The 20,695-nt window shown below is 41.5% G+C and overlaps 3 protein-coding genes across 4 annotated transcripts in view; 1 reads left to right on the top strand and 2 right to left on the bottom strand.

Moving 5' to 3' along the window:
* LOC139534076 (calcium/calmodulin-dependent protein kinase type 1D-like) overlaps positions 1-1,715 on the bottom strand; it is a 62,036-nt gene extending 60,321 nt beyond the window's left edge. Inside the window, exon 1 of the mRNA XM_071332776.1 lies at positions 1,102-1,715. Within this exon, the coding sequence (XP_071188877.1) occupies positions 1,102-1,196 (95 nt within the window). The 5' untranslated portion in view covers positions 1,197-1,715. The remainder of the gene's footprint in view (positions 1-1,101) is intronic.
* A 1,495-nt stretch (positions 1,716-3,210) lies between these two features.
* Positions 3,211-16,327, bottom strand: LOC139534039 (translation initiation factor eIF2 assembly protein-like). 2 transcript variants are annotated; one of them, XM_071332690.1, is made up of 13 exons: positions 16,178-16,327; positions 15,643-15,714; positions 15,058-15,118; positions 14,890-14,922; positions 14,673-14,768; positions 14,448-14,554; positions 7,146-7,197; positions 6,922-6,997; positions 6,628-6,750; positions 6,522-6,550; positions 6,285-6,413; positions 4,250-4,387; positions 3,211-4,110 (listed from the first exon to the last, which is right to left on the bottom strand). In XM_071332690.1, the coding sequence occupies exons 1-13, from the start codon at positions 16,249-16,251 to the stop codon at positions 4,054-4,056; spliced, it is 1,047 nt and encodes a 348-aa protein (XP_071188791.1). In that variant the 5' UTR covers positions 16,252-16,327; the 3' UTR covers positions 3,211-4,053. The 2 variants fall into 2 exon arrangements, with proteins under 2 accessions (XP_071188791.1, XP_071188792.1); XM_071332691.1 differs by lacking the exon at positions 16,178-16,327 and adding an exon at positions 16,096-16,157.
* A 108-nt stretch (positions 16,328-16,435) lies between these two features.
* LOC139534043 (ADP-sugar pyrophosphatase-like) lies at positions 16,436-20,570 on the top strand. The gene is made up of 10 exons (XM_071332697.1): positions 16,436-16,588; positions 18,130-18,226; positions 18,328-18,395; positions 18,489-18,538; positions 18,613-18,720; positions 18,854-18,949; positions 19,189-19,290; positions 19,441-19,449; positions 19,548-19,601; positions 19,760-20,570. Exons 2-10 carry the CDS (start codon positions 18,176-18,178, stop codon positions 19,867-19,869), a joined length of 648 nt encoding a protein of 215 aa, XP_071188798.1. The 5' UTR covers positions 16,436-16,588; positions 18,130-18,175; the 3' UTR covers positions 19,870-20,570.
* The last annotated feature ends 125 nt before the right edge of the window (positions 20,571-20,695 follow it).

Genomic DNA, 20,695 nt, shown 5'->3' with positions numbered 1-20,695 from the left:
ATAATTTTCATCATTTATTACCATCACTGTTATACAACATGTCTGAACTGTTACAGTGGCCTATTCCAGGACCAGGAGGTTTTCCCTGGCCCGCTAATCCGCTTTAATCCAACCGTCCTCCCTCGATTCTGCCTGTCCAGTCAACAAACTGTTCCTCTGTGCCAAAGAGAATGCTATAGGGTCTTCAAGAAGAGGCTGGGGTATTTTGCCAAGCATTTCATCTGAACAAGCTGTTCACATGGGTTGCAAATTAACCGTTATGATGCTGTCAAACCAAAACCAATCTTTCATGTATGAGGTTAGTAACACTGCAGGCCTAATAAACCTAGTGATAAATAGTATTAAACCGTGGCCGATAAATCATTCTGGGTTAGATAAACACAGAAAACCATGATAACCACTCACCAATGGTCAAATATATTTTTATAAGGTCGGAGACTCAATTGATATCAGTGTTTAACTGCCTGCGTCTCCAAAAGGTCATTTCTACGATAGATAGCAGCACAACTGGAGCTGTCAGATCGGTGGGCCGGGAAGAGAAGGAGGATGAATGTAGTAGTTTAACCTAAACAATAGCCAAGACTGCATAAAACCAACAGAGCCAACTGAACAAGACATGCGTAACCGGTTGTAAAATCATGGACTAAAACGCACGAGACCCCTTTATTTAGGCATAGGCTACTGTCTAGGTTTTTCTAAAACAGTTCCTACATAGGCCTCATAGCTTTCCTTAATTTCAAAGTGGGTAGCCTGTCACGCATAATATGTAATGACATAGGCTAGCCTACAAAAAGTGATATTCGATATTTCTCTATCATAGCGTACCCAACGAACACTCGTTCTCATCCAAATAAATATGGGCTAACGCTAGCCTACAGCGTTAAATAACTCGTCATAGATGACCTAACATCTCTGCTGGCTTCCAGTTAAACCGGGAGCTGAACGGTCCCTAAACCGAAACGGATACAACGTATCCAGCGCGAGAGTCCCGCTACATTCTGCAACAAAGTTTCAAAGGCCTACCAGATGTAAATTCATGCCCAATTAGCATTGACCACAATAGGTCAATTTGAAAATGTTATTATGAAATAACACACTCACGTTCCGAGGATCTCTTTCAATTCAAATATTTTCTTGATGTCGTCGACTTGCTTTTTCCACGTCCCTTTCCCGGACTCTCCATTCTCCCGAGCCATGGTGGAACAGGGGAAACCCGGGGCAAACGATGCCAGTGAGTCTCAGCAGCCCCTCGAGATAATGCAGCTTTCCCACGCTTCGAGTTACACTTCCTGCTCGTGGGGAGCAGACCCACGCGCATAGAATGAGCTAGGCAGGTTTTCGAGCTCGTGGTTTTCCCGCTGTATAAATGTCACCGAAGCTCTCGAAAAAGGTCTCCTGTATTCTTCGCTTATTTTTCTGTCTACAGCGTTCCGTTTGACCGACAACGAGCGTTCGCCGTCTGCGGTTGCACCTGCAGGGTTCAGCTGGTCTAGATGATCTTGACGTAAATTGTTTGGGGCTACGTGTCACCTTTGCGCGATCGCCTTGTCTCTCTCTCCCCAAAAAGTATTCTGTTTTAATTAAGTCCTCTGTTGAGCCGTGTGGTGCGTAATGCGAGGAGTATTATTTAATCTAACCATGCTGATTGTGCCATCGGTTGTTATGGCAATGAGGGCGGGTAGGATGCTGCTCATCGCTCGACTTGACAGCGTTGCGCACAAGTGTGTGTGATAGAGTGTGTGTGTGACTGGATGTCTAGAGATAATTCGCATTGCACCAAAGATACGTTCAAAAAAGCAGAGTATTTGCAAACCATCAAAAACGTGTTTAAAAATAAGCAAATCATTTTGTATTGGCTTATGTTTATTATGATGGATATTAGGCTATACCAGGTCAGATGATGGAGTCTACATTGGGACCCATGCAACTTGCTGTGAAGTTTGAGAAAGGGTGTCTCCAGATAAAATGTGAAAACATGCCATATTACTATATCTTGATCAAATGAGTGCTGACATGAATGAGAGACAGTTGACCCAATTAAATGAAATTCATGGGCCCTACGAAGGTTTAATGTTAGACACTATAATGGTCATATTATAATCTGATGTACTAAATACATTTGAGTTTGGGTGTTAATATTTAGATGGTTAAATACTCCCATCTCCAGCAAAGCAGTCTTGACTGCAGTGTCTTATCTGAAGGTGCTGTAATCCACCTTTAAAAAAAACACACAGGATACACAGGATAGTATCTTCCAGTCGAGAAGAGAATTACTGCAGACTGTTCTCATCTGACAGGCCTGCCAGAGCTTGTGTACAGGATAAAATAGAGTGTGTGCGTGTGTGAGAGTGTGCCTGCGCGTGTGCTCTAGACGCTCATGAGTATTCCAGCTGCAAACTACTGCAGGTCCCTCTCAGCTCAAGAAAATCTATTCTCCACTTACCCTACCTCTCCCTTTCTCCCTCCCTTGATCCCCAGCTCTGATTCAGCAAGTCTCTCAAGTTAGACTTTGCACATATCTGCCTTCTTCCCTCACAGAAGGATGATTAGTCAACCCAGGCTGAGATGTAGGCTAGGATTTATGTCCATCTTGGCAAACTGAAGAGAAGAGAGCGAGAATTGAAAAGGGGGGTAGGATGATAGACGTGTAGTCTCTCTTTCTATCAGCAGTCTGGCACCCACCTTTCCTCAGATGGCTGTGGCATCATTGACATCTTTTTGCACCCCACCCCAGGGGCAGTGTGCTGAAAACACAAGCCCCTGCCTCCAGGCTCAGATAATACAACACTGCAGCTCTCTGAACAATGCACTGCATCTGTATACAGGCTAGGATCTATTGGTTAACCAGCAATATCCTACCCCAACAGTGCATTGCTATCGCATTTTATAACTATTCAAGACAAAACAGAACATCCAGGCATTCATCCTAATGTAAATACGTTTCACGTGAATGGTGGCGTTGTTATCCCAGACCTCTGTCTCAGCCCAGGACAGCTCACCATCTCTGATGGTTCTCATTATAGGTAAACAGCTCCCCCAAGTGGACCCTAATAAAAATGCCCTACTCTCTTTCTCAACTAGCCAGTCTAGTCATTGGTGCCAAATTACATTCCACTTTTTAACAGATCCACTGCAGAGAAATTGTATAATCTACCAGTGAAAGTAGTATGCCTTCTATTTTAGTCTACCCAAAAACAGACTGACAAAGGGCACACACCAGCAATTTATTACCCAATCAGAACACCTTTCTTTGCCAGCACATAGAAAATTAGCCAATGACAAGAAACAAAATGAATTCTACAATAACACAGACAGAACTATAATGACCAGAAAGAGTAAGTAAGGAACTGGAATGTTTGAAAGAGTTGCACAGAGACTTCATGAGTAAACCTTTGTATTGGTATTACATACAGATGTTTAACGAAACCATCAGAAAGCACATGGAAAAATGTTTATTTGGTGTGTGTGAAGAGAGAAAGTCCAGTAGATTAAGTCAGAAAACTCTGACCCTTTGGGTATCTCCCTCAGAAATTGCAATCCCATGATGTACCTGCTATACAAACACAAACCATGACACGTCTCTTCCCCAGCGCTGTATTATAAATGTGAGCATTCTTTATTCCTATACACAGACTCCTGTAACAGACTCCCCCTTACCTTTACACAACGCTAAGTTACAGCATTTATATTTACATTAGACACACCGGGCCAATAGAACAGGAGCACTGCTTAGAACTCCCCTCTTAAATACACACAAACATGAGATTTAATGGGACTTTTACAGTGTTGCAGGTATACTTTTCTCCTCATTATGGTTTGTTGTGTTAGTTCTATTCAATACATTTCTATCTGCAGCATTCTGGATAGGCCTAAGGTGATGACCAAAAGTGTATGGATTCCATCAGAAGATTCAAGAGCTAATAAGGACAAACCTCCATGTGTCTAGTAGTCTCTGTGCTAACCGCTAACCTAACAGTTTTAGGGTTACTGTTATGCTAGGCTAACAGTCTGAGGGAACCGTCACCGTATAGAGACCCTGCTCCTCAGGGGCTGTCACTGTCGTACCTCTTCCTCCACCTCTTCCTCAGAGTCCTCTTGCTGGCGTTTCTTCTGCAGCGAAATGAGGGAAAGAGTGAGATTATAAAAACTGATGCCGGAAAATGAAATTGTAAGACGGTCGTGGAGATTGCCAAAGGGTTGTTTTAAGATGATCTTAAACTGTGTGAACCACCACTGCCTTCGTTCTCACCAGTTTGAGGAAGTCGATGAGTTTGTATGCGTCCTCGCCGGTGGAGAGGTCCACAAAGTCCCTAGGGATCCGGTAGCTCAGACAGGGACTGGGCTGCACCGTCACATCACTGGTGGTGTAGCGGAACACAGGGCCTTCCTACAGATACAGACGTACCACAAACGGGTGTTAACACAGGGCCTTCCTACAGATACAGACCACAAACGGGTGTTAACACAGGGCCTTCCTACTAGAGGTCGACCGATTAATCGGAATGGCCGATTAATTAGGGCCGATTTCAAGTTTTCATAATAATCGGAAATCGGTAATTTTGGACGCCGATTTTCCCGTTTTATTTTTTTTACACCTTTATTTAACTAGGCAAATCAGTTAAGAACACATTCTTATTTTCAATGACGGCCTTGGAACGGTGGGTTAACTGCCTTGTTCAGGGGCAGAACGACACATTTTTACCTTGTCAGCTCAGGGATTCAATCTTGCAACCTTACGGTTAACTAGTCCAACGCTCTAACCACCTGCCTCACGAGGAGCCCGCCTGTTACGCGAATGCAGTAAGAAGCTAAGGTAAGTTGCTAGCTAGCATTAAACTTATCTTATAAAAAACATTGCATATAATCGATGCAGTGCGCATTCGCGAAAAAGGACTGTCGTTGCTCCAACGTGTACCTAACCATAAACGTCAATGCCTTTCTTAAAATCAATACACAGAAATATATATTTTTAAACCTGCATATTTAGCTAAAAGAAATCCAGGTTAGCAGGCAATATTAACCAGGTGAAATTGTGTCACTTCTCTTGCGTTCATTGCACGCAGAGTCAGGGTATATGCAACAGTTTGGGCCGCCTGGCTCATTGCGAACTAATTTGCCAGAATTTTACGTAATTATGACATATCATTGAAGGTTGTGCAATGTAACAGCAATATTTAGACTGATGGATGCCACCCGTTAGATAAAATACGGAACGGTTCCGTATTTCACTGAAAGAATAAATGTTTTGTTTTCGAGATGAGTTTCCGGATTCGACCATATTAATGACCTACGGCTCGTATTTCTGTGTGTTATTATGTTATAATTAAGTCTATGATTTGATAGAGCAGTCAGACTGAGTGGTGGTAGGCAGCAGCAGGCTCGTAAGCATTCATTCAAACAGCACTTTCGTGCGTTTTGCCAGCAGCTCTGCTGTTTATGAATTCAAGCCTATCAACTCCCAAGATTAGGCTGGTGTAACCGATGTGAAATGGCTAGCTAGTTAGCGGGGTGTGCGCTAATAGCGTTTCAAACGTCACTCGCTCTGAGACTTGGAGTAGTTGTTCCCCTTGCTCTGCATGGGTAACGCTGCTTCGAGGGTGGCTGTTGTCAATATGTTCCTGGTTCGAGCCCAGGTAGCGGCGAGGAGAGGGATGGAAGCTATACTGTTACACTGGCAATACTAAAGTGCCTATAAGAACATCCAATAGTCAAAGGTATATGAAATAGAAATCGTACAGAGTGAAATAGTCCTATAATTCCTATAATAACTACAACCTAAAACTTCTTACCTGGGAATATTGAAGACTCATGTTAAAAGGAACCACCAGCTTTCATATGTTCTCATGTTCTGAGCAAGGAACTTAAACGTTAGCTTTCTTACATGGCACATATTGCACTTTTACTTTCTTCTCCAACACTTTGTTTTTGCATTATTTAAACCAAATTGAACATGTTTCATTATTTATTTGAGGCTAAATTTATTTTATTTATGTATTATATTAAGTTAAAATAAGTGTTCATTCAGTATTGTTGTAATTGTCATTATTACAAATATTTTTTATATTTTTTAAATCGGACGATTAATTGGTGTCGGCTTTTTTTGGTCCTCCAATAATTGGTATCGGCGTTGAAAAATCATAATCGGTCGACCTCTACTTCCTACAGACGTACCACAAACTGGTGTTAACGGGATAATAAGCACAGAAAGACTTGCACACATGAACAAACATACACATGCATATGTACAACAAAGCCACAGCCTGTGTCACATATTTGTCACTGACCTGCTGGGCTGTGTCACCCTCTTCTTGATTGGCTGACAGGCTGTTCCCGGAGGTAAGCTCCACCCACGTGAACAGCAGTGAATCTGTCACCTCACCAAAGGGGTTGAGATCGATCAGCCACACCTTCCCCTGTCGAAGACACACAGCGTCAAAGATGCACATACTCGTAGAAAAGCCTGGGCTACAACCAAACAGAGGCAGGAAATAATGGCTGGAAATATAAATGACAAGACTTACCCAGCTATCTCTGTAGACATCCAACACAACTGTAAAACAGAAAATATATTGCATTACTCTTATTACAATATATTCTAATTATCACACCACACTGAATCCCACTCACAGTCCTCATCCAGGAACTGATACTGGACGTGTTGGCTGAAGAACTCCTGGATGGAGTGGCAGATCTGGGCTTCCTGCTTAGAGATGTGGTGGTAGTACTGGGTATAGTCTCTCTGGGAGATCCCTAAAGAACACACACACAGCTCTCAGAACAGATCTTCAGTCCACACAACAGCCCTAACGCTTGCCACACTGTCTTGGGAACAGTGCAAGTGAACACAGGCTCTCTGAATGTGGCTGAGGGAGGGTGAGAGTAAAGGTGAATGGTGTGTTAACCTCTTCATACAGTACTTACCGATCAGCTTGTTCTCTTTGATGAAACACCTGAACTCCCCACCAGGTAGCAGCTCACTCCACTTCCTCAGGACCAGCTGAACTCAGGGGTATAATACAACACTATTAAACAGTGGGAAGAAAAGGTGTGTGTGTGTGTGTGTGTGTGTGTGTGTGTGTGTGTGTGTGTGTGTGTGTGTGTGTGTGTGTGGAAAAGGTGTAAGCAGGTGAGTACGTGTTAAATACCTCATAGTTTATGGCTGGATTCGGAGAATCCTCGTCACTGCTGTGAAGGAATCTGTAGAGGGAGATTGTTTCAGTGACCATTCGGTTCTAGACTCACATTAAACTCACACTTGCATTCACACAAATACAAGAGTAGTAAGCTTCACACACATGCACAAATGCTCCTCATTGGCCCCTTCACGCTTGAAAGCTTCGTACCAAATCAAGTGCTGGACGGTGCTGTAAGTCCTCCACCATGCCAGAGCTGTCTGCCAACTGGGCCCATTATCAGAACGCCCTAATGGGAGCAGTAAATCAACGATGAAGCAATCTCACCAAACCTCTTCCCAGCCCACTGCTGTCAGAAAGGCTGACTCACTGCCTGCAGTGTTTTCCCACAGCGGGTAGAAAACCCATCTATACTTAACAAAAATACAAACGCAACACGCAACAATTTCAAAGGTTTTGTTGAGTTACAGTTCATATAAGAATTGAAATAAATTAATTAGGCCCTAATCTATGGATTTCACATGACCAGGCAAGGGGGCATCCATGGTTGGGCATGGGATAGCATAGGATGTGGAGGTCCTGGGCTGGTGTGGTTACACATGGTCTGCGGTTGTGAAGCCGATTGGACGTACTGCCAAATTCTCTAATACGACATTGGAGGCGGCTTATGGTAGATAAATGAACATTCCTGCAAGCAGCATGCCAATTTCATACACCCTCAAAACTTGAGACATCTGTGGCATTGTGTTGTGTGACAAAACTGCACATTTAAGAGCAGCCTTTTATTGTCCCCCAAGCACAAGGCGCACCTGTGTAATGATCATGCTGTTTAATCAGCTTCTTGATATGCCACACCTGTCAGGTGGATGGATTATCTTGACAAAGAATAAAATGCTCACTAACTGGGAAGTAAACAAATTTGTACACACAATTTGAGAGAAATAAGCTTTTTGTGCACATGGAACATTTCTGGGATCTTTTATTTTTATAACGGTAATTGACCGTTAACGAACATAAACACGTTTAGCATCTCCAGGCCTCCACTCATACAAGCCGCTGATCTACATTAAAAAAAGTAGACCAAATTAATTTAATAAACACCATCACAATAAATCCATTATATATTTTAGGCCGGTCTAAAGAAACATTATGATATGAATAAAATTTATTTTAGAAGAACAGAATATGAGTTGGCCTACTGTATGTTATCTAGCTATACACCATGACATAGGCTGTAGGCAAGTTCATTTAGCAGACAAGATATGCTTATAAGTCTTGTGTCATTATTTTATAGTAAGAAGAATATAATTTAACTGAATAAAATAAAAACAACATTTTTACCAATTCGGAGCAAGGGCGCATATAAAGTGGCTATGTTGAGAGTAAAAGTGAACATTTGAAACAGGCCCTATATGCTTGATTTAGAGTTATTTGGCAACTTTAGTTGTGAATGACACAAACCGTAAATGTCTTAGAAATCAAAAAAACATATGATGTGAGAAAGTAGCAAAAACGCTGTTCTCTCATCCAGTATCATCATATTTTCACCCATCAAATCAAAGTTTATTGGTCGCGTACACATATTTTGCATATGTTATCACGGATGTAGCAAAATGCTTATGTTTCTAGCTCCAACAATGCAGTAAACAGTGGTGACCCGTCATTCAGATATATATACAGTGGGGAGAACAAGTATTTGATACACTGCCGATTTTGCAGGTTTTCCTACTTACAAAGCATGTAGAGGTCTGTCATTTTTATCATAGGTACACTTCAACTGTGAGAGACGGAATCTAAAACAAAAATCCAGAAAATCACATTGTATGATTTTTAAGTAATTAATTAGCATTTTATTGCATGACATAAGTATTTGATACATCAGAAAAGCAGAACTTAATATTTGGTACAGAAACCTTTGTTTGCAATTACAGAGATCATACGTTTCCTGTAGTTCTTGACCAGGTTTGCACACACTGCAGCAGGGATTTTGGCCCACTCCACCTTCTCCAGATCCTTCAGGTTTCGGGGCTGTCGCTGGGCAATACGGACTTTCAGCTCCCTCCAAAGATTTTCTATTGGGTTCAGGTCTGGAGACTGGCTAGGCCACTGCAGGACCTTGAGATGCTTCTTAAGGAGCCACTCCTTAGTTGCCCTGACTGTGTGTTTCGGGTCGTTGTCATGCTGGATATCCCAGCCACGACCCATCTTCAATGCTCTTACTGAGGGAAGGAGGTTGTTGGCCAAGATCTCGCGATACATGGCCCCATCCATCCTCCCCTCAATACTGTGCAGTCGTCCTGTCCCCTTTGCAGAAAAGCATCCCCAAAGAATGATGTTTCCACCTCCATGCTTCACGGTTGGGATGGTGTTCTTGGGGTTGTACTCATCCTTCTTCTTCCTCCAAACACGGCGAGTGGAGTTTAGACCAAAAAGCTCAATTTTTGTCTCATCAGACCACATGACCTTCTCCCATTCCTCCTCTGGATCATCCAGATGGTCATTGGCAAACTTCAGACGGGCCTGGACATGTGCTGGCTTGAGCAGGGGGACCTTGCGTGCGCTGCAGGATTTTAATCCATGACGGCGTAGTGTGTTACTAATGGTTTTCTTTGAGACTGTGGTCCCAGCTCTCTTCAGGTCATTGACCAGGTCCTGCCGTGTAGCTCTGGGCTGATCCCTTACCTTTCTCGTGATCATTGATGCCCCACGAGGTGAGATCTTGCATGGAGCCCCAGACCGAGGGTGATTGACCGTCATCTTGAACTTCTTCCATTTTCTAATAATTGCGCCAACAGTTGTTGCCTTCTCACCAAGCTGCTTGCCTATTGTCCTGTAGCCCATCCCAGCCTTGTGCAGGTCTACAATTTTATCCCTGGTGTCCTTAAACAGCTCTCTGGTCTTGGCCATTGTGGAGAGGTTGGAGTCTGTTTGATTGAGTGTGTGGACAGGTGTCTTTTATACAGGTAACGAGTTCAAACAGGTGCAGTTAATACAGGTAATGAGTGGAGAACAGGAGGGCTTCTTAAAGAAAAACTAACAGGTCTGTGAGAGACGGAATTCTTACTGGTTGGTAGGTGATCAAATACTTATGTCATGCAATAAAATGCAAATTAATTACTTAAAAATCATACAATGTGATTTTCTGGATTTTTGTTTTAGATTCCGTCTCTCACAGTTGAAGTGTACCTATGATAAAAATTACAGACCTCTACATGCTTTGTAAGTAGGAAAACCTGCAAAATCGGCAGTGTATCAAATACTTGTTCTCCCCACTGTATATATATAGTTTTTGTTGTTGACTGTTTTGCATATTATTTTGGCATTAATATGTGTCACATCAGGTTGCAAATAATGTTTTTTTATTTTTTATTATGGAGTTAATAAAGCCACATACAAACATTGTCTTTTTTGCTTTCCTGAGTAAGGCAGCTCCAAAAAGCAGGTGTTTCAGCCTAGCTCAGTGCTTTCTGTGGGAAGGGGCAGCTAGCGGAAAATACAGAGCGTAGGGGTTGGTAATGTTCTCTAGTTGCGCCGTGATTGGCTCAGTGTTCTGTCACTCATCGGGACACTACATCACCAGAAAATCTACAGGGATAGCTCTAAAATTCAAGCCCCTTGGGTGCTGCCATAGATTTACATTAGAAGCACCCATACAGGAAGGCTCAAGGTCATTGGCCAAAGATAAAATTACATCAAATCAAGTTATATCTACTGTAGCTTTGATTGGATTGATCATGTCAACATCATACTTTCAAAATCTTAGCTAGCAAGCTAGACAAGCAGTCATCATCATGAATCAAGTCAACGATCTACTGACAATCTACTGTCATATGAAGAGAAATTAAAGATAAAACGTATCGGTACTCATCAGCCATAAACATAACACAACACGTTCGAAATCGCAAATTCAACAATGAGTGGTTTGGAAGGAATCAGTGGCTAACTGCAAGCGTTGCAGCCATCACTAGCCAGCTATTCAGTGGAGAGGGTGTATGGTCCAAATCTGGGTTTAAAGGTCTCTTTTCCATGCTTAAAAAGGACAGCAAAAGGTTGAATACATTGGCCATACTGTCAATCCAGCATGATTTCTGGCGCGCTCAAAACAACTGGAAAATAGGCACTGGGAAATCTCAGACTTCAGTGAGTTCAAGACAACTGGGAAGTCGGGGGCAAAAAAAATTCCGACGGGGAAAATACGTTTTGAATGGTTATCCAACTTGGAATTCCAAGTCGGGAACTTGGGCCTCTTTCTAGAGCTCTGACCTGAAAATCACTGACGTTATGATTCAACCTTGTCGTGGTCCCCCCCCCGCCCCCCCAGAGTTCCCAGTTGTCTTGAAAGCACCATAAATGCAGAGTTTGATGACAAAGTTTGATGACAAAATGTGCCCACAGTCGCGCCACCTTCCTGTTCAAGTGAGCACAGCACAACAAGGTGAGTCCCAAAATGTCTTATATGCTGCTGCATAAATTATGTAATATGCTAGGGAGAAAGTATTACTTTCTTTGCTACAGTACACATAAGTGTATGCTGTGTAGTAAGCTGTTAGTAGCCCATGTGCCTCACCCTAACAATTTGGTCCCTTTCCCCTTCATAACTTACTTAGCCTACTGTTCTGACTTGGTGGTGCACATGTAGCCTATAGCCTGTTTTAGAGAAATGTCATCATTGAATGTTGTAAGAGCTTTCATTGTCTGTTTACAGTGTATTCAGAAAATATTCAGACTCCTTGAATTTTCCCACATTTTGTTAAGTTACAAGCTTATTTTAGAATGTATTGTTTTTTTTCACTCATCAATCTACACACAATACCACATAATGACAAAGCAAAAACGGAAATAGCACATTTACAAGTATTCAGACCCTTACTCAGTACTTTGTTAAAGCACCTTTGGCATCGATTACAGCCTCAAGTCGTCTTGGGTACGACGCTACCAGCTTGGCACACCTGTGTTTGGGGAGGTTCTCTCATTCTTCTCTGCAGATCCTCTCAAGCTCTGTCAGGTTGGATGGGGAGCGTCACTGCACAGCTAATTTCAGGTCTCTCCAGAGATGTTCGATTGGGTTCATTCCGGGTTCTGGCTGGGCCACTCAAGGACATTCAGAGACTTCTCCCAAAGCCACTCCTGCATTGTCTTGAATGTGTGCTTAAGGTTGTTGTCCTGTTGGAAGGTGAACCTTCGCCCCAGTCCTTAGATGCTGAGCACTCTGGGTCAGGTTTTCATCAAGGATCTCTCTGTACTTTGCTCCATTCATCTTTCCGTCGATCCTGACTAGTCTCCCAGTCCCTGTCGCTGAGGAGTGGCTTCCGTCTGTCTAAAGCTACCATAAAGGCCTGATTGGTGGAGTGCTGAAGAGATGGTTGTCCTTCTGGAGGGTTCTCCCATCTCCACAGAGGAACTCTGGAGCTCTGTCAGAGTGACCATCGGGTTCTTGGTCACCTCCCTGACCAAGGCTCTTCTCCCCCGATTGCTCAGTGGCCGAGCAGCCAGCTCTAGGAAGAGTCTTGGTGGTTCCAACTTCTTCCATTTAAGAATGATGGAGGCCACTGTGTTCTTGGGGACCTTCAATGCTGCAGATATTTTTTCGTACGCATCCCCAGATCTGTGCCTCGACACAATCCTGTCTCAGAGCTCTAACGACAATTCCTTTCGACCTCATAGCTTGGTTTTTCCTCTGACATGCACTGTCAACTGTGGGAACTTATGTAGACAGGTGTGTGCCTTTCCAAATCATGTCCAATCAATTGAATTTACCACAGGTGGACTCCAAATCAAGTTGTAGAAACATCAAGGATGATCAATGGATACAGGATACATCTGAGCTTAATTTTGAGTCTCATAGCATAGGGTCTGAAAACTTACGTAAATACATTTGCAAAAATGTCTAAAAACCTGTTTTCACTTCGTCATTATGGAGTACTGTGTATAGATTGATGAGTATTCATATTTATTTAATCAATTTTAGAATAAGGCTGTAACTTGACAAAATGTTGAAAAAGTCAAGGGCTCTGAATACACTGTATGTAAGATGAGCCTTAACTAGAATACAGTATATACACACATACGAAGTGGGTAAAACAGTGTGTAAACAATTATTCTCAATTTAATCATGTCTTTACTAAAAGTTTGGAGCGTAGCATAAGGTAACCAGTCCATTCAGTAGTCATAATAATCCAGTCCACATTCAAATGGATAACTAGAATTTGTTTAATTTTATAGGCTAGACCAATTATGTCCCAAAGACATTTGAATTGTTTACCGTGGCTTAATATGCGGTAGGCTATGTATTGTAAAAAGGCACAATCATTTTAAAACATTTTTTTCTTTTCCGGGCTTGGGCTAATATATGGGTATGGGTGTTTTGAATGAATCATCACCTTAGAAAGCGCTGTCCATTTTGTTGTATTTTGCTTTGAAACAACATCCACAACCATGTTTTTCCCTCAGTTTCAACCTGTTGTTGAACTTTCTCCAAATTGATCATCACAGTGAGGTGAGTTTTAAAAACATGATATGTTTGATGTGATTTTCCATTGCATTTGCATTGATGTCAGAGTGGTTAGAGGAACAATAGAGCCCTGAGTACCAGACCATTAGGACCTGATGTAGGGACAACAGAGCCCTGAGTACCAGGCCATTAGGACCCGATGGAGGGACCACAGAGCTTTGAGTACCTGGCCTTTAGTACCTGATGGAGGAACAATAGAGCCCCGAGTACCAGACCATTAGGACCTGATGGAGGGACAATAGAGCCCTGAGTACCAGGCCATTAGAACCTGACAGAGGAACAATAGAGAGCTGAGTACCAGACCATTAGAACCTGATGGAGGAACAATAGAGTCCTGAGTACCAGGCCATTAGGACCTGATGGAGGAACAATAGAGCCCCGAGTACCAGACCATTAGGACCTGATGGAGGGACAATAGAGCCCTGAGTACCAGGCCATTAGAACCTGATGGAGGAACAATAGAGAGCTGAGTACCAGACCATTAGAACCTGATGGAGGAACAATAGAGTCCTGAGTACCAGGCCATTAGGACCTGATGGAGGAACAATAGAGCCCTGAGTACCAGACCATTAGGACCTGATGGAGGGACAATAGAATGCTGAGTACCAGGCCATTAGCGAGCTGAAGGTCGTTAGTGAGTTGGGTACTATCAACGTATGTCCAGAGTGCATAATAGGAGATTACGTGACTCAACGGTCACCTGGAATTTGACTGCAGTCATGACCCATGACTGTCGGTGTGGCGGTAGTACAGTCAATGCAACAGCCCTAGTGAGAATGTGAGTGCGTGGAGGGGATTCTTACGGCTGTGTGAGGTCGTGGGTGATGAAGTCAGAGCTCTTGAAGAGCAGGAAGATATCGCTCAGACTCTGACACTGCAGGGAGCTGTTCAGAGCAATCCAGTTAGCATCCTGCAGGAGAGAAGGAAACACACACACACTTATTCACTCAAAATCAACACTCAGACAGACACACTGTGGACAGTATTTTAACCTTATATTGATGGTGTTAGAGGGTTGCGTGTCTCACCCGCGGTGCACTCCAGTTCAGTTTGGGAAAGACACACCCACCTAGGGTGTTGATGGCCTCCAGCACTTTAGAGTTGAATTCTGGGAACTCTGGAGCCTGGAACACAAAGCATCACAACAAATCTCCACCTATTCACTGTATGCATATCATATTACAAACTTGACAAAACTTATATGCAGATGGATTGATCATATTTAACATTATCTACATTACTTACTGTTACAGTGGTGGTTGTCTCATCATCTGACCACTAATTTTGTTGAGAGAAGAAAATTTAATCAATCAGTAAATCAAACAGCCAAGCATTGAGCATAAAGTCTGCCTTTTCAGTCTCAACTTTACTAGAGAGCGAAATGGAGTGCACCTCTGTCTGGAGCAAAATTACCTGAACGTCTTCCTCCTCTGAGTCACTGTCGTTGGTCTGGTTTTGCTGAGTGTTGTTGTCCCTGGAATGAGGCGAGATTTTATCAGTGAGTATTCCAAGGGCAATTCCAACAGAATTACGGTAACAGAATAGGCTGAGAGTCAGATTTTTCACTTTAAAATGTATGCCAAAAAAACCCATTGATTTCAAAGTTTTAAAAATCCATAGAACTCAATGCACAAGGACTACTTTCAACAAATTCCACAGAAACTTATACAAAAACGCATTTACAGGAAGAACTGTGCAGATAAAGTTTGGCAAAAGAATAAAACTGAGGGAGATTTTACCATAATTATGTTATCACTTTGCATCTGCACAATTTTTTACCAGTATGTTTTTTTTTTACTGTGTAAATTTTTCAAAGTAGTCATTGTGCATAACGTTTTATGGTATGTTAAACTTTGAAATCAATGTTTTTTAAAATTTTAAATGCATTTTAAAATTTGTGTCTAAGAGTAATTCTGTTACCGTGGAATTGCCCACAAGTGTATGGGAATACAGGACACAAGATGTATGTGCTTTAGGGGTAAGTAAAGTTACGCTTACCCTCCAGATACTACTAGTGTTCCATCGTCCAGCAAATAATCTATTACATTCTGAGGCAGTGGGAGAATCAAACTGAAAGAAAGATAACACCAAACATTAGGCCTACACAACAAAAACTATCAGACTAGTATTGACCAAAGATAAGAGAAAACAAACAGTCTCAAAGGTAGAGATTGAGCTGATGCAATATCAATGACAATATGACAAATGACAACATCACACAAGCATTTACACCTGGCACTTCTAACAGATTAAAATGTTTTAACAGTAAAGGACAGGTGTGATTTGTGAGAATTCACAATTAGCTAATAAAAGTAGTTTGGCTGTGTTAAAATATCAGACGCACACGGGTATATCTCTCTCACACACACACACACACACACACACACACACACACAAAATTGGCTAACACAGCTTGCTAGCTAAACAGAAAACTATACGTTAGCTACCCACATTATAGCACAACCAGTGTTTTTTGAGAGTGACGAGATCAACAACATATCTGAGACTGTGCTGGTCAAGTTAAGGAGTTCACCTTTTGATAGTATGCTTCTTAAATATCGGATACCAGACCGAAAACTGACAATTTACAACTTGCTCCTTCTTCATACTGCAAATGATTTACCGGAAGTGAGTCCAGCCACATATAGTTCCCCTAAGAAAAAGGCGATTGACATTGGTTTCCATGTAGTTTACAACCTTTCCATAACAACACAATTATAATGGCTTGTAATTATTACCAATATTTAATTGAATTATAATTCAGGTTAGGTTATCTGGAATGGTTGTAGGCCGTCTCTAATGTATTATAATATTTTTCAGGAGAGGGAGATTATTTTTGCGTTGCACACGTAGGCGTGATCAATGTTGGGGGCTTGAATTTTTTTTCCTCAGGGAGTTTTCACTTCTTTAACTTGACTTGTGACTAAAACCACTTAATCTTCATGTGAGTACTGCACATGTTTCCAAGTTAGAAGTAACTATGCTTTAAAAAAAATATATTGATATGTTTTAAGAATATTTACATAACAGCATGTGGGGCTTGCTAGGAATGAGTTAGCGGACTAAATTCCTCTCCATGGTGAAGGATGTTTAAAGTTCATCAGAAACTTCCCTCACAATGGTGCGGAGAAATTAGCTTGGTAGCTAGCTAATTTAGTAGTCTAACTAATCAGGCTGTAATAGACATTTACTTGGTATAGTAAATAGCTAACTAGTTAGCAAAGTTAAAGCCTCAAACTAATGCCTACAAAATAGTGTGAATGTTCTTTTCAAGCCAGAATGTTGAATCCAATTACATCAACTTGCTCTACCGGCTTTCTGTGCGGTTTGTCAAAACTAACGTTGTTTACCCAACATTTTAGTGAGCTGGTAGTTAAATGGTTCAGTTCAGCATCGAGGTAAAGTTCGTTTTATGTGGGATATTAGGTTCTCTCGTCAATAACTATTTAACCAAGCATGCCATGAAAAGTTTATATTCTTAATATAAAAAATTGAAAACCCGAATTAAAAAAATTAAACAATGAAAAATTCACCCATTAAAAAGGGTGTAAATATTCTCCATCCACCCCTGATTCAGAATATACAATTTTCATTGTCATGGCCAATATACAATTACCTAGGTGCCAAACCGAATCATAGAGTACCACAGTATGAGTCATAATACCCATAAAACCTAGCTGTCAAACAGGGAAATGGTTCCAATAGTTTTTCTACCATTCATTTTCCCCCTAAGGGATTTTAGAAACATTTAAAATAAGGGCTGTGTTTCGGGTAGGCTGTGTTTTGATAACCGTGTAAATCTCTCTAAGACAAGATGACGTCTTGCAAGATGTCTACTTTGACGTTAACTAGCATTTTTGAATCAGAGTAAATAAAGCTGAATACATAAACAAAAGTGAGATACATGTTGATCAAAATGTCATGCCAGGCCTTATTTTAAGGGATTCTAAAATCCCATATGGGGAAAAATGAATGGTGGAAAAATGATTGGAACGATTGATTTTTAAATGTAATTTTATTCAACATTCTGGCTTGTAAGGAACATTTTTATATGATTTTGCAGGCATTTGTTTCAGGTTGTATATACCAATTTTATTAATTTTTTTACAAATTATATATTTTTACCTTTATTTAACTAGGAAAGTCGGTTAAGAATGAATTCTTATTTACAATGACAGCCTAGGAACAACTGCCTTGTTCAGGGGTAGAATGACAGATTTGTACCTTGTCAGCTCGGGGATTTGATCTAGCAACCCTTTGGTTACTGGCCCAATGCTCTAACCACTAGGCTACCTGCCGCCCCTAATCAGACTAGCTAGCTAGATAGCTTCTTCAGCCATGCTGCTATCAACTTTCTTGTGTTGGACAATAAAAGTTGGTAAAACTGGCCTGCCATGAAGTTTATGTATAACTATCTGCATTGCATATACCTCTATTAATTATCAACTCATGCATGTAATCAAAAACATTTCTGGATTTGGGCAGACAAACGAAATCCTCCATCCATTTCCCTGAGAACAGTACTGGAAATATGAGCAACCCTCCCAAATCGACAACCATACCTCACATTGTAAAAGAGGAGGTAGATATGATACAATAACATGCACATTGTGTGGTGTAAATGCCTATCAGAAGAGTCTCTAAGTTTAGCAATATCACATTACTCAATGGTATTCTCTTCAGGTCATTGCATCTGGGAAATGGTTGAAACTTGAGAAGACCACCTATGTGGACCCTGTTGGAAACACAAGGTATGGAACAGCTCAATGAGTTCCATAAGCGACTTTTGATAAACACCTTTTTTTCCCTTCTCCATTTTACAATTCATTTTTGTCTTTCAATAGAACTTGGGAGACTACGAAAAGGACAACCAGACAGGCCAATGCAGCAGATGGTGTGTGTACATACATTTCATACTGATGGATAAGCAGTGACATTATAGAAATGTATTCCTGTGTTTTATTCCAGGTGTGGGGATCATCGCCCTTCTGAAGAGGACCCTCCACAAAGACTGCGTTGTCATGGTGAAGCAATTCCGTCCACCAATAGGGTGCTGTACCCTAGAGTTCCCTGCAGGTGACATGGGTTTACAGTCACATCTCAAAACTCTGTTCAGACGCAGTGTATGTAGGCCTGTCATTGCTGTATTTTGCCTGCTGTGTTCTGATATCCGTGTTTGCTGTCTATGGGTGTTTTTGCTGTTGCTCAGGTCTGATTGACGAGGGTGAGAGTGCAGAGATTGCTGCTCTGCGAGAGCTGAAGGAGGAGACTGGTTACAAGGGGGAGGTGATAGGAGTCACCCCAGGTAAGGTCTTATGAACACACACACGCTCAAAACACAGGGCAGATTATGTCCATGTACCAGTTCCATCAGCGAAGACAAATTCAATATGCCTGTGATCTTCTGAGTTGCCAGTTTTAGCATTGGGCATGTGAGAGTGCAGTATGATGTCAGTGACTAGTGGGGCAGTAACACACAGCAGATTACAAGTTTGAACTCCCCTTCATCCCCCCTTTCCTCTCCCTCTTGTCCTGACCTCGCAGTGACTTGCTTGGACCCTGGCCTCTCTAACTGCACCACACAGATAGTCATGGTTAACATCAATGGAGACGACCTTGAAAACACCAACCCCACACAGCAGCTGGGTAAGTTAGGGGTCACACTCTTGGAATGTTATGAATCTGTTATGAATTTATTTAATTTAAATTTATTGTCAAGCTGATATGTATTGTACATGTTGTCCTAAATGTGTACTTATTTCTCTGCTTTCCTCCCTCTCTTTTACTCGTTTCCAGGTGATGGAGGTAAATATTATTTTCTTTATAATCACACTTTTAGTTATTTTTCCACTATTAGAATAACATTGAACTAAATCTTATTCTGGCCTCTGTTTTACTTCCAGAATTTGTTGAAGTTCTCCTTCTACCACTTGATGAATTCCAGAGGGAAATTGATGGTGAGCAACGATTTGAAGTTTCTTCTTCACAATAACACAATTCTTAAGTCATAATGGAATCCAATTTGAGACAGAAAAGCATATTATTACTGTTATTATATTCTGCTAGTGATTACCTGAAGAGATAATATTTGCATGATCCCCCCCCCCTCCTACAGACCTGATCAAGAAGGAGAAGATTGTGGTGGACTCTAAGGTTTACATCTACGGCATGGGGATGTCCCAGGCCTTCTTTAAACCTAATGAACTCCGAGTGCTCAAACAGTGAGAGAAGGGTGGAGAGAGTAGACTAGATGGATGGGAATAGAGGGAGAGGGTATTAGGCTTCCGACTCCTTTTGTTGTAGTCTCTCTGCTACACTACGAATATGGACTAAGCCAGGGATGAAACTGTCAACAGGGTGGCCATTTTGTGGCTTTAAGCTGTTGTCTTGGGGATCAGTCCATGAGATTCATGGAGTGTTACCCTACAGCTTGTATTATCCAAGACCAACCGCTTTTATCGGTATTATTCTCTCTTTATATTGAGGTATGCGCCATACGTCTATGCACCTTTACCTGTGGGGATAGTCATAATTAGATACCATATTTGTGATTAATGTGATATTACATGCTGTCTGATAATACAAATTCTTACACTGATAGGAATATAATTGCTAAATGATAACTGTGAGTACATACTAGAACATTCCTAACTTTCACTAACTCAAATGACTAAGCTTCACTGTAAAATACATTTTAAAAGGTACTGTTATAATAATGTGCCTTGAAAGATGTTACTCGCAACGGCAATACTTTTGTGCATTTATGTTGACATCCATTAGTTCACACCAATGCTCTGTTAGACCAAGGTATAGGTGTAGATGTCTCCTTACTGGTATAAGGCTGACATGCAGATGAGCCTCACATTTTATTTAGCAATTATCAGTAATTGAATTAACTTGATGTCAATAAACATGTTATTCTTATAGCAACATGTAGGCCTACTTTTCTTTTCAGCCTCTTTTGCCTTTTGCTATTCTCCTACTGACTAATGGGTGGCGCTGTGCAAGCAACACTTTGAACTTTATCCTCCGTAAATTCCCCAAAGAAGAA

Source organism: Salvelinus alpinus, chromosome 11 (genome assembly GCF_045679555.1).
Source record: "Salvelinus alpinus chromosome 11, SLU_Salpinus.1, whole genome shotgun sequence".
Taxonomy (NCBI): Eukaryota; Metazoa; Chordata; class Actinopteri; order Salmoniformes; family Salmonidae; genus Salvelinus; species Salvelinus alpinus.
The sequence above is the reverse complement of the archived record's forward strand: the minus strand, read 5'-3'. Positions and strand labels throughout refer to the sequence as shown.

What these genes read in the sequence shown, in the direction of transcription:
- LOC139534039 (XM_071332690.1), bottom strand. Translation starts at nt 16,251, where the DNA reads ATGAAGAAGGAGCAAGTTGTAAATTGTCAGTTTTCGGTCTGGTATCCG. An exon ending in ACCCACGACCTCACACAGCC is followed by an intron (nt 7,198 to 14,447) that starts GTAAGAATCCCC and finishes CTCCCTCTACAG; the next exon opens with ATTCCTTCACAGCAGTGACG. An exon ending in CAAAGAGAACAAGCTGATCG is followed by an intron (nt 6,751 to 6,921) that starts GTAAGTACTGTA and finishes TGTGTTCTTTAG; the next exon opens with GGATCTCCCAGAGAGACTAT.
- LOC139534043 (XM_071332697.1), top strand. Translation starts at nt 18,176, where the DNA reads ATGAGCAACCCTCCCAAATCGACAACCATACCTCACATTGTAAAAGAG. An exon ending in CTCACATTGTAAAAGAGGAG is followed by an intron (nt 18,227 to 18,327) that starts GTAGATATGATA and finishes TATTCTCTTCAG; the next exon opens with GTCATTGCATCTGGGAAATG. An exon ending in GGTGATAGGAGTCACCCCAG is followed by an intron (nt 18,950 to 19,188) that starts GTAAGGTCTTAT and finishes CTGACCTCGCAG; the next exon opens with TGACTTGCTTGGACCCTGGC.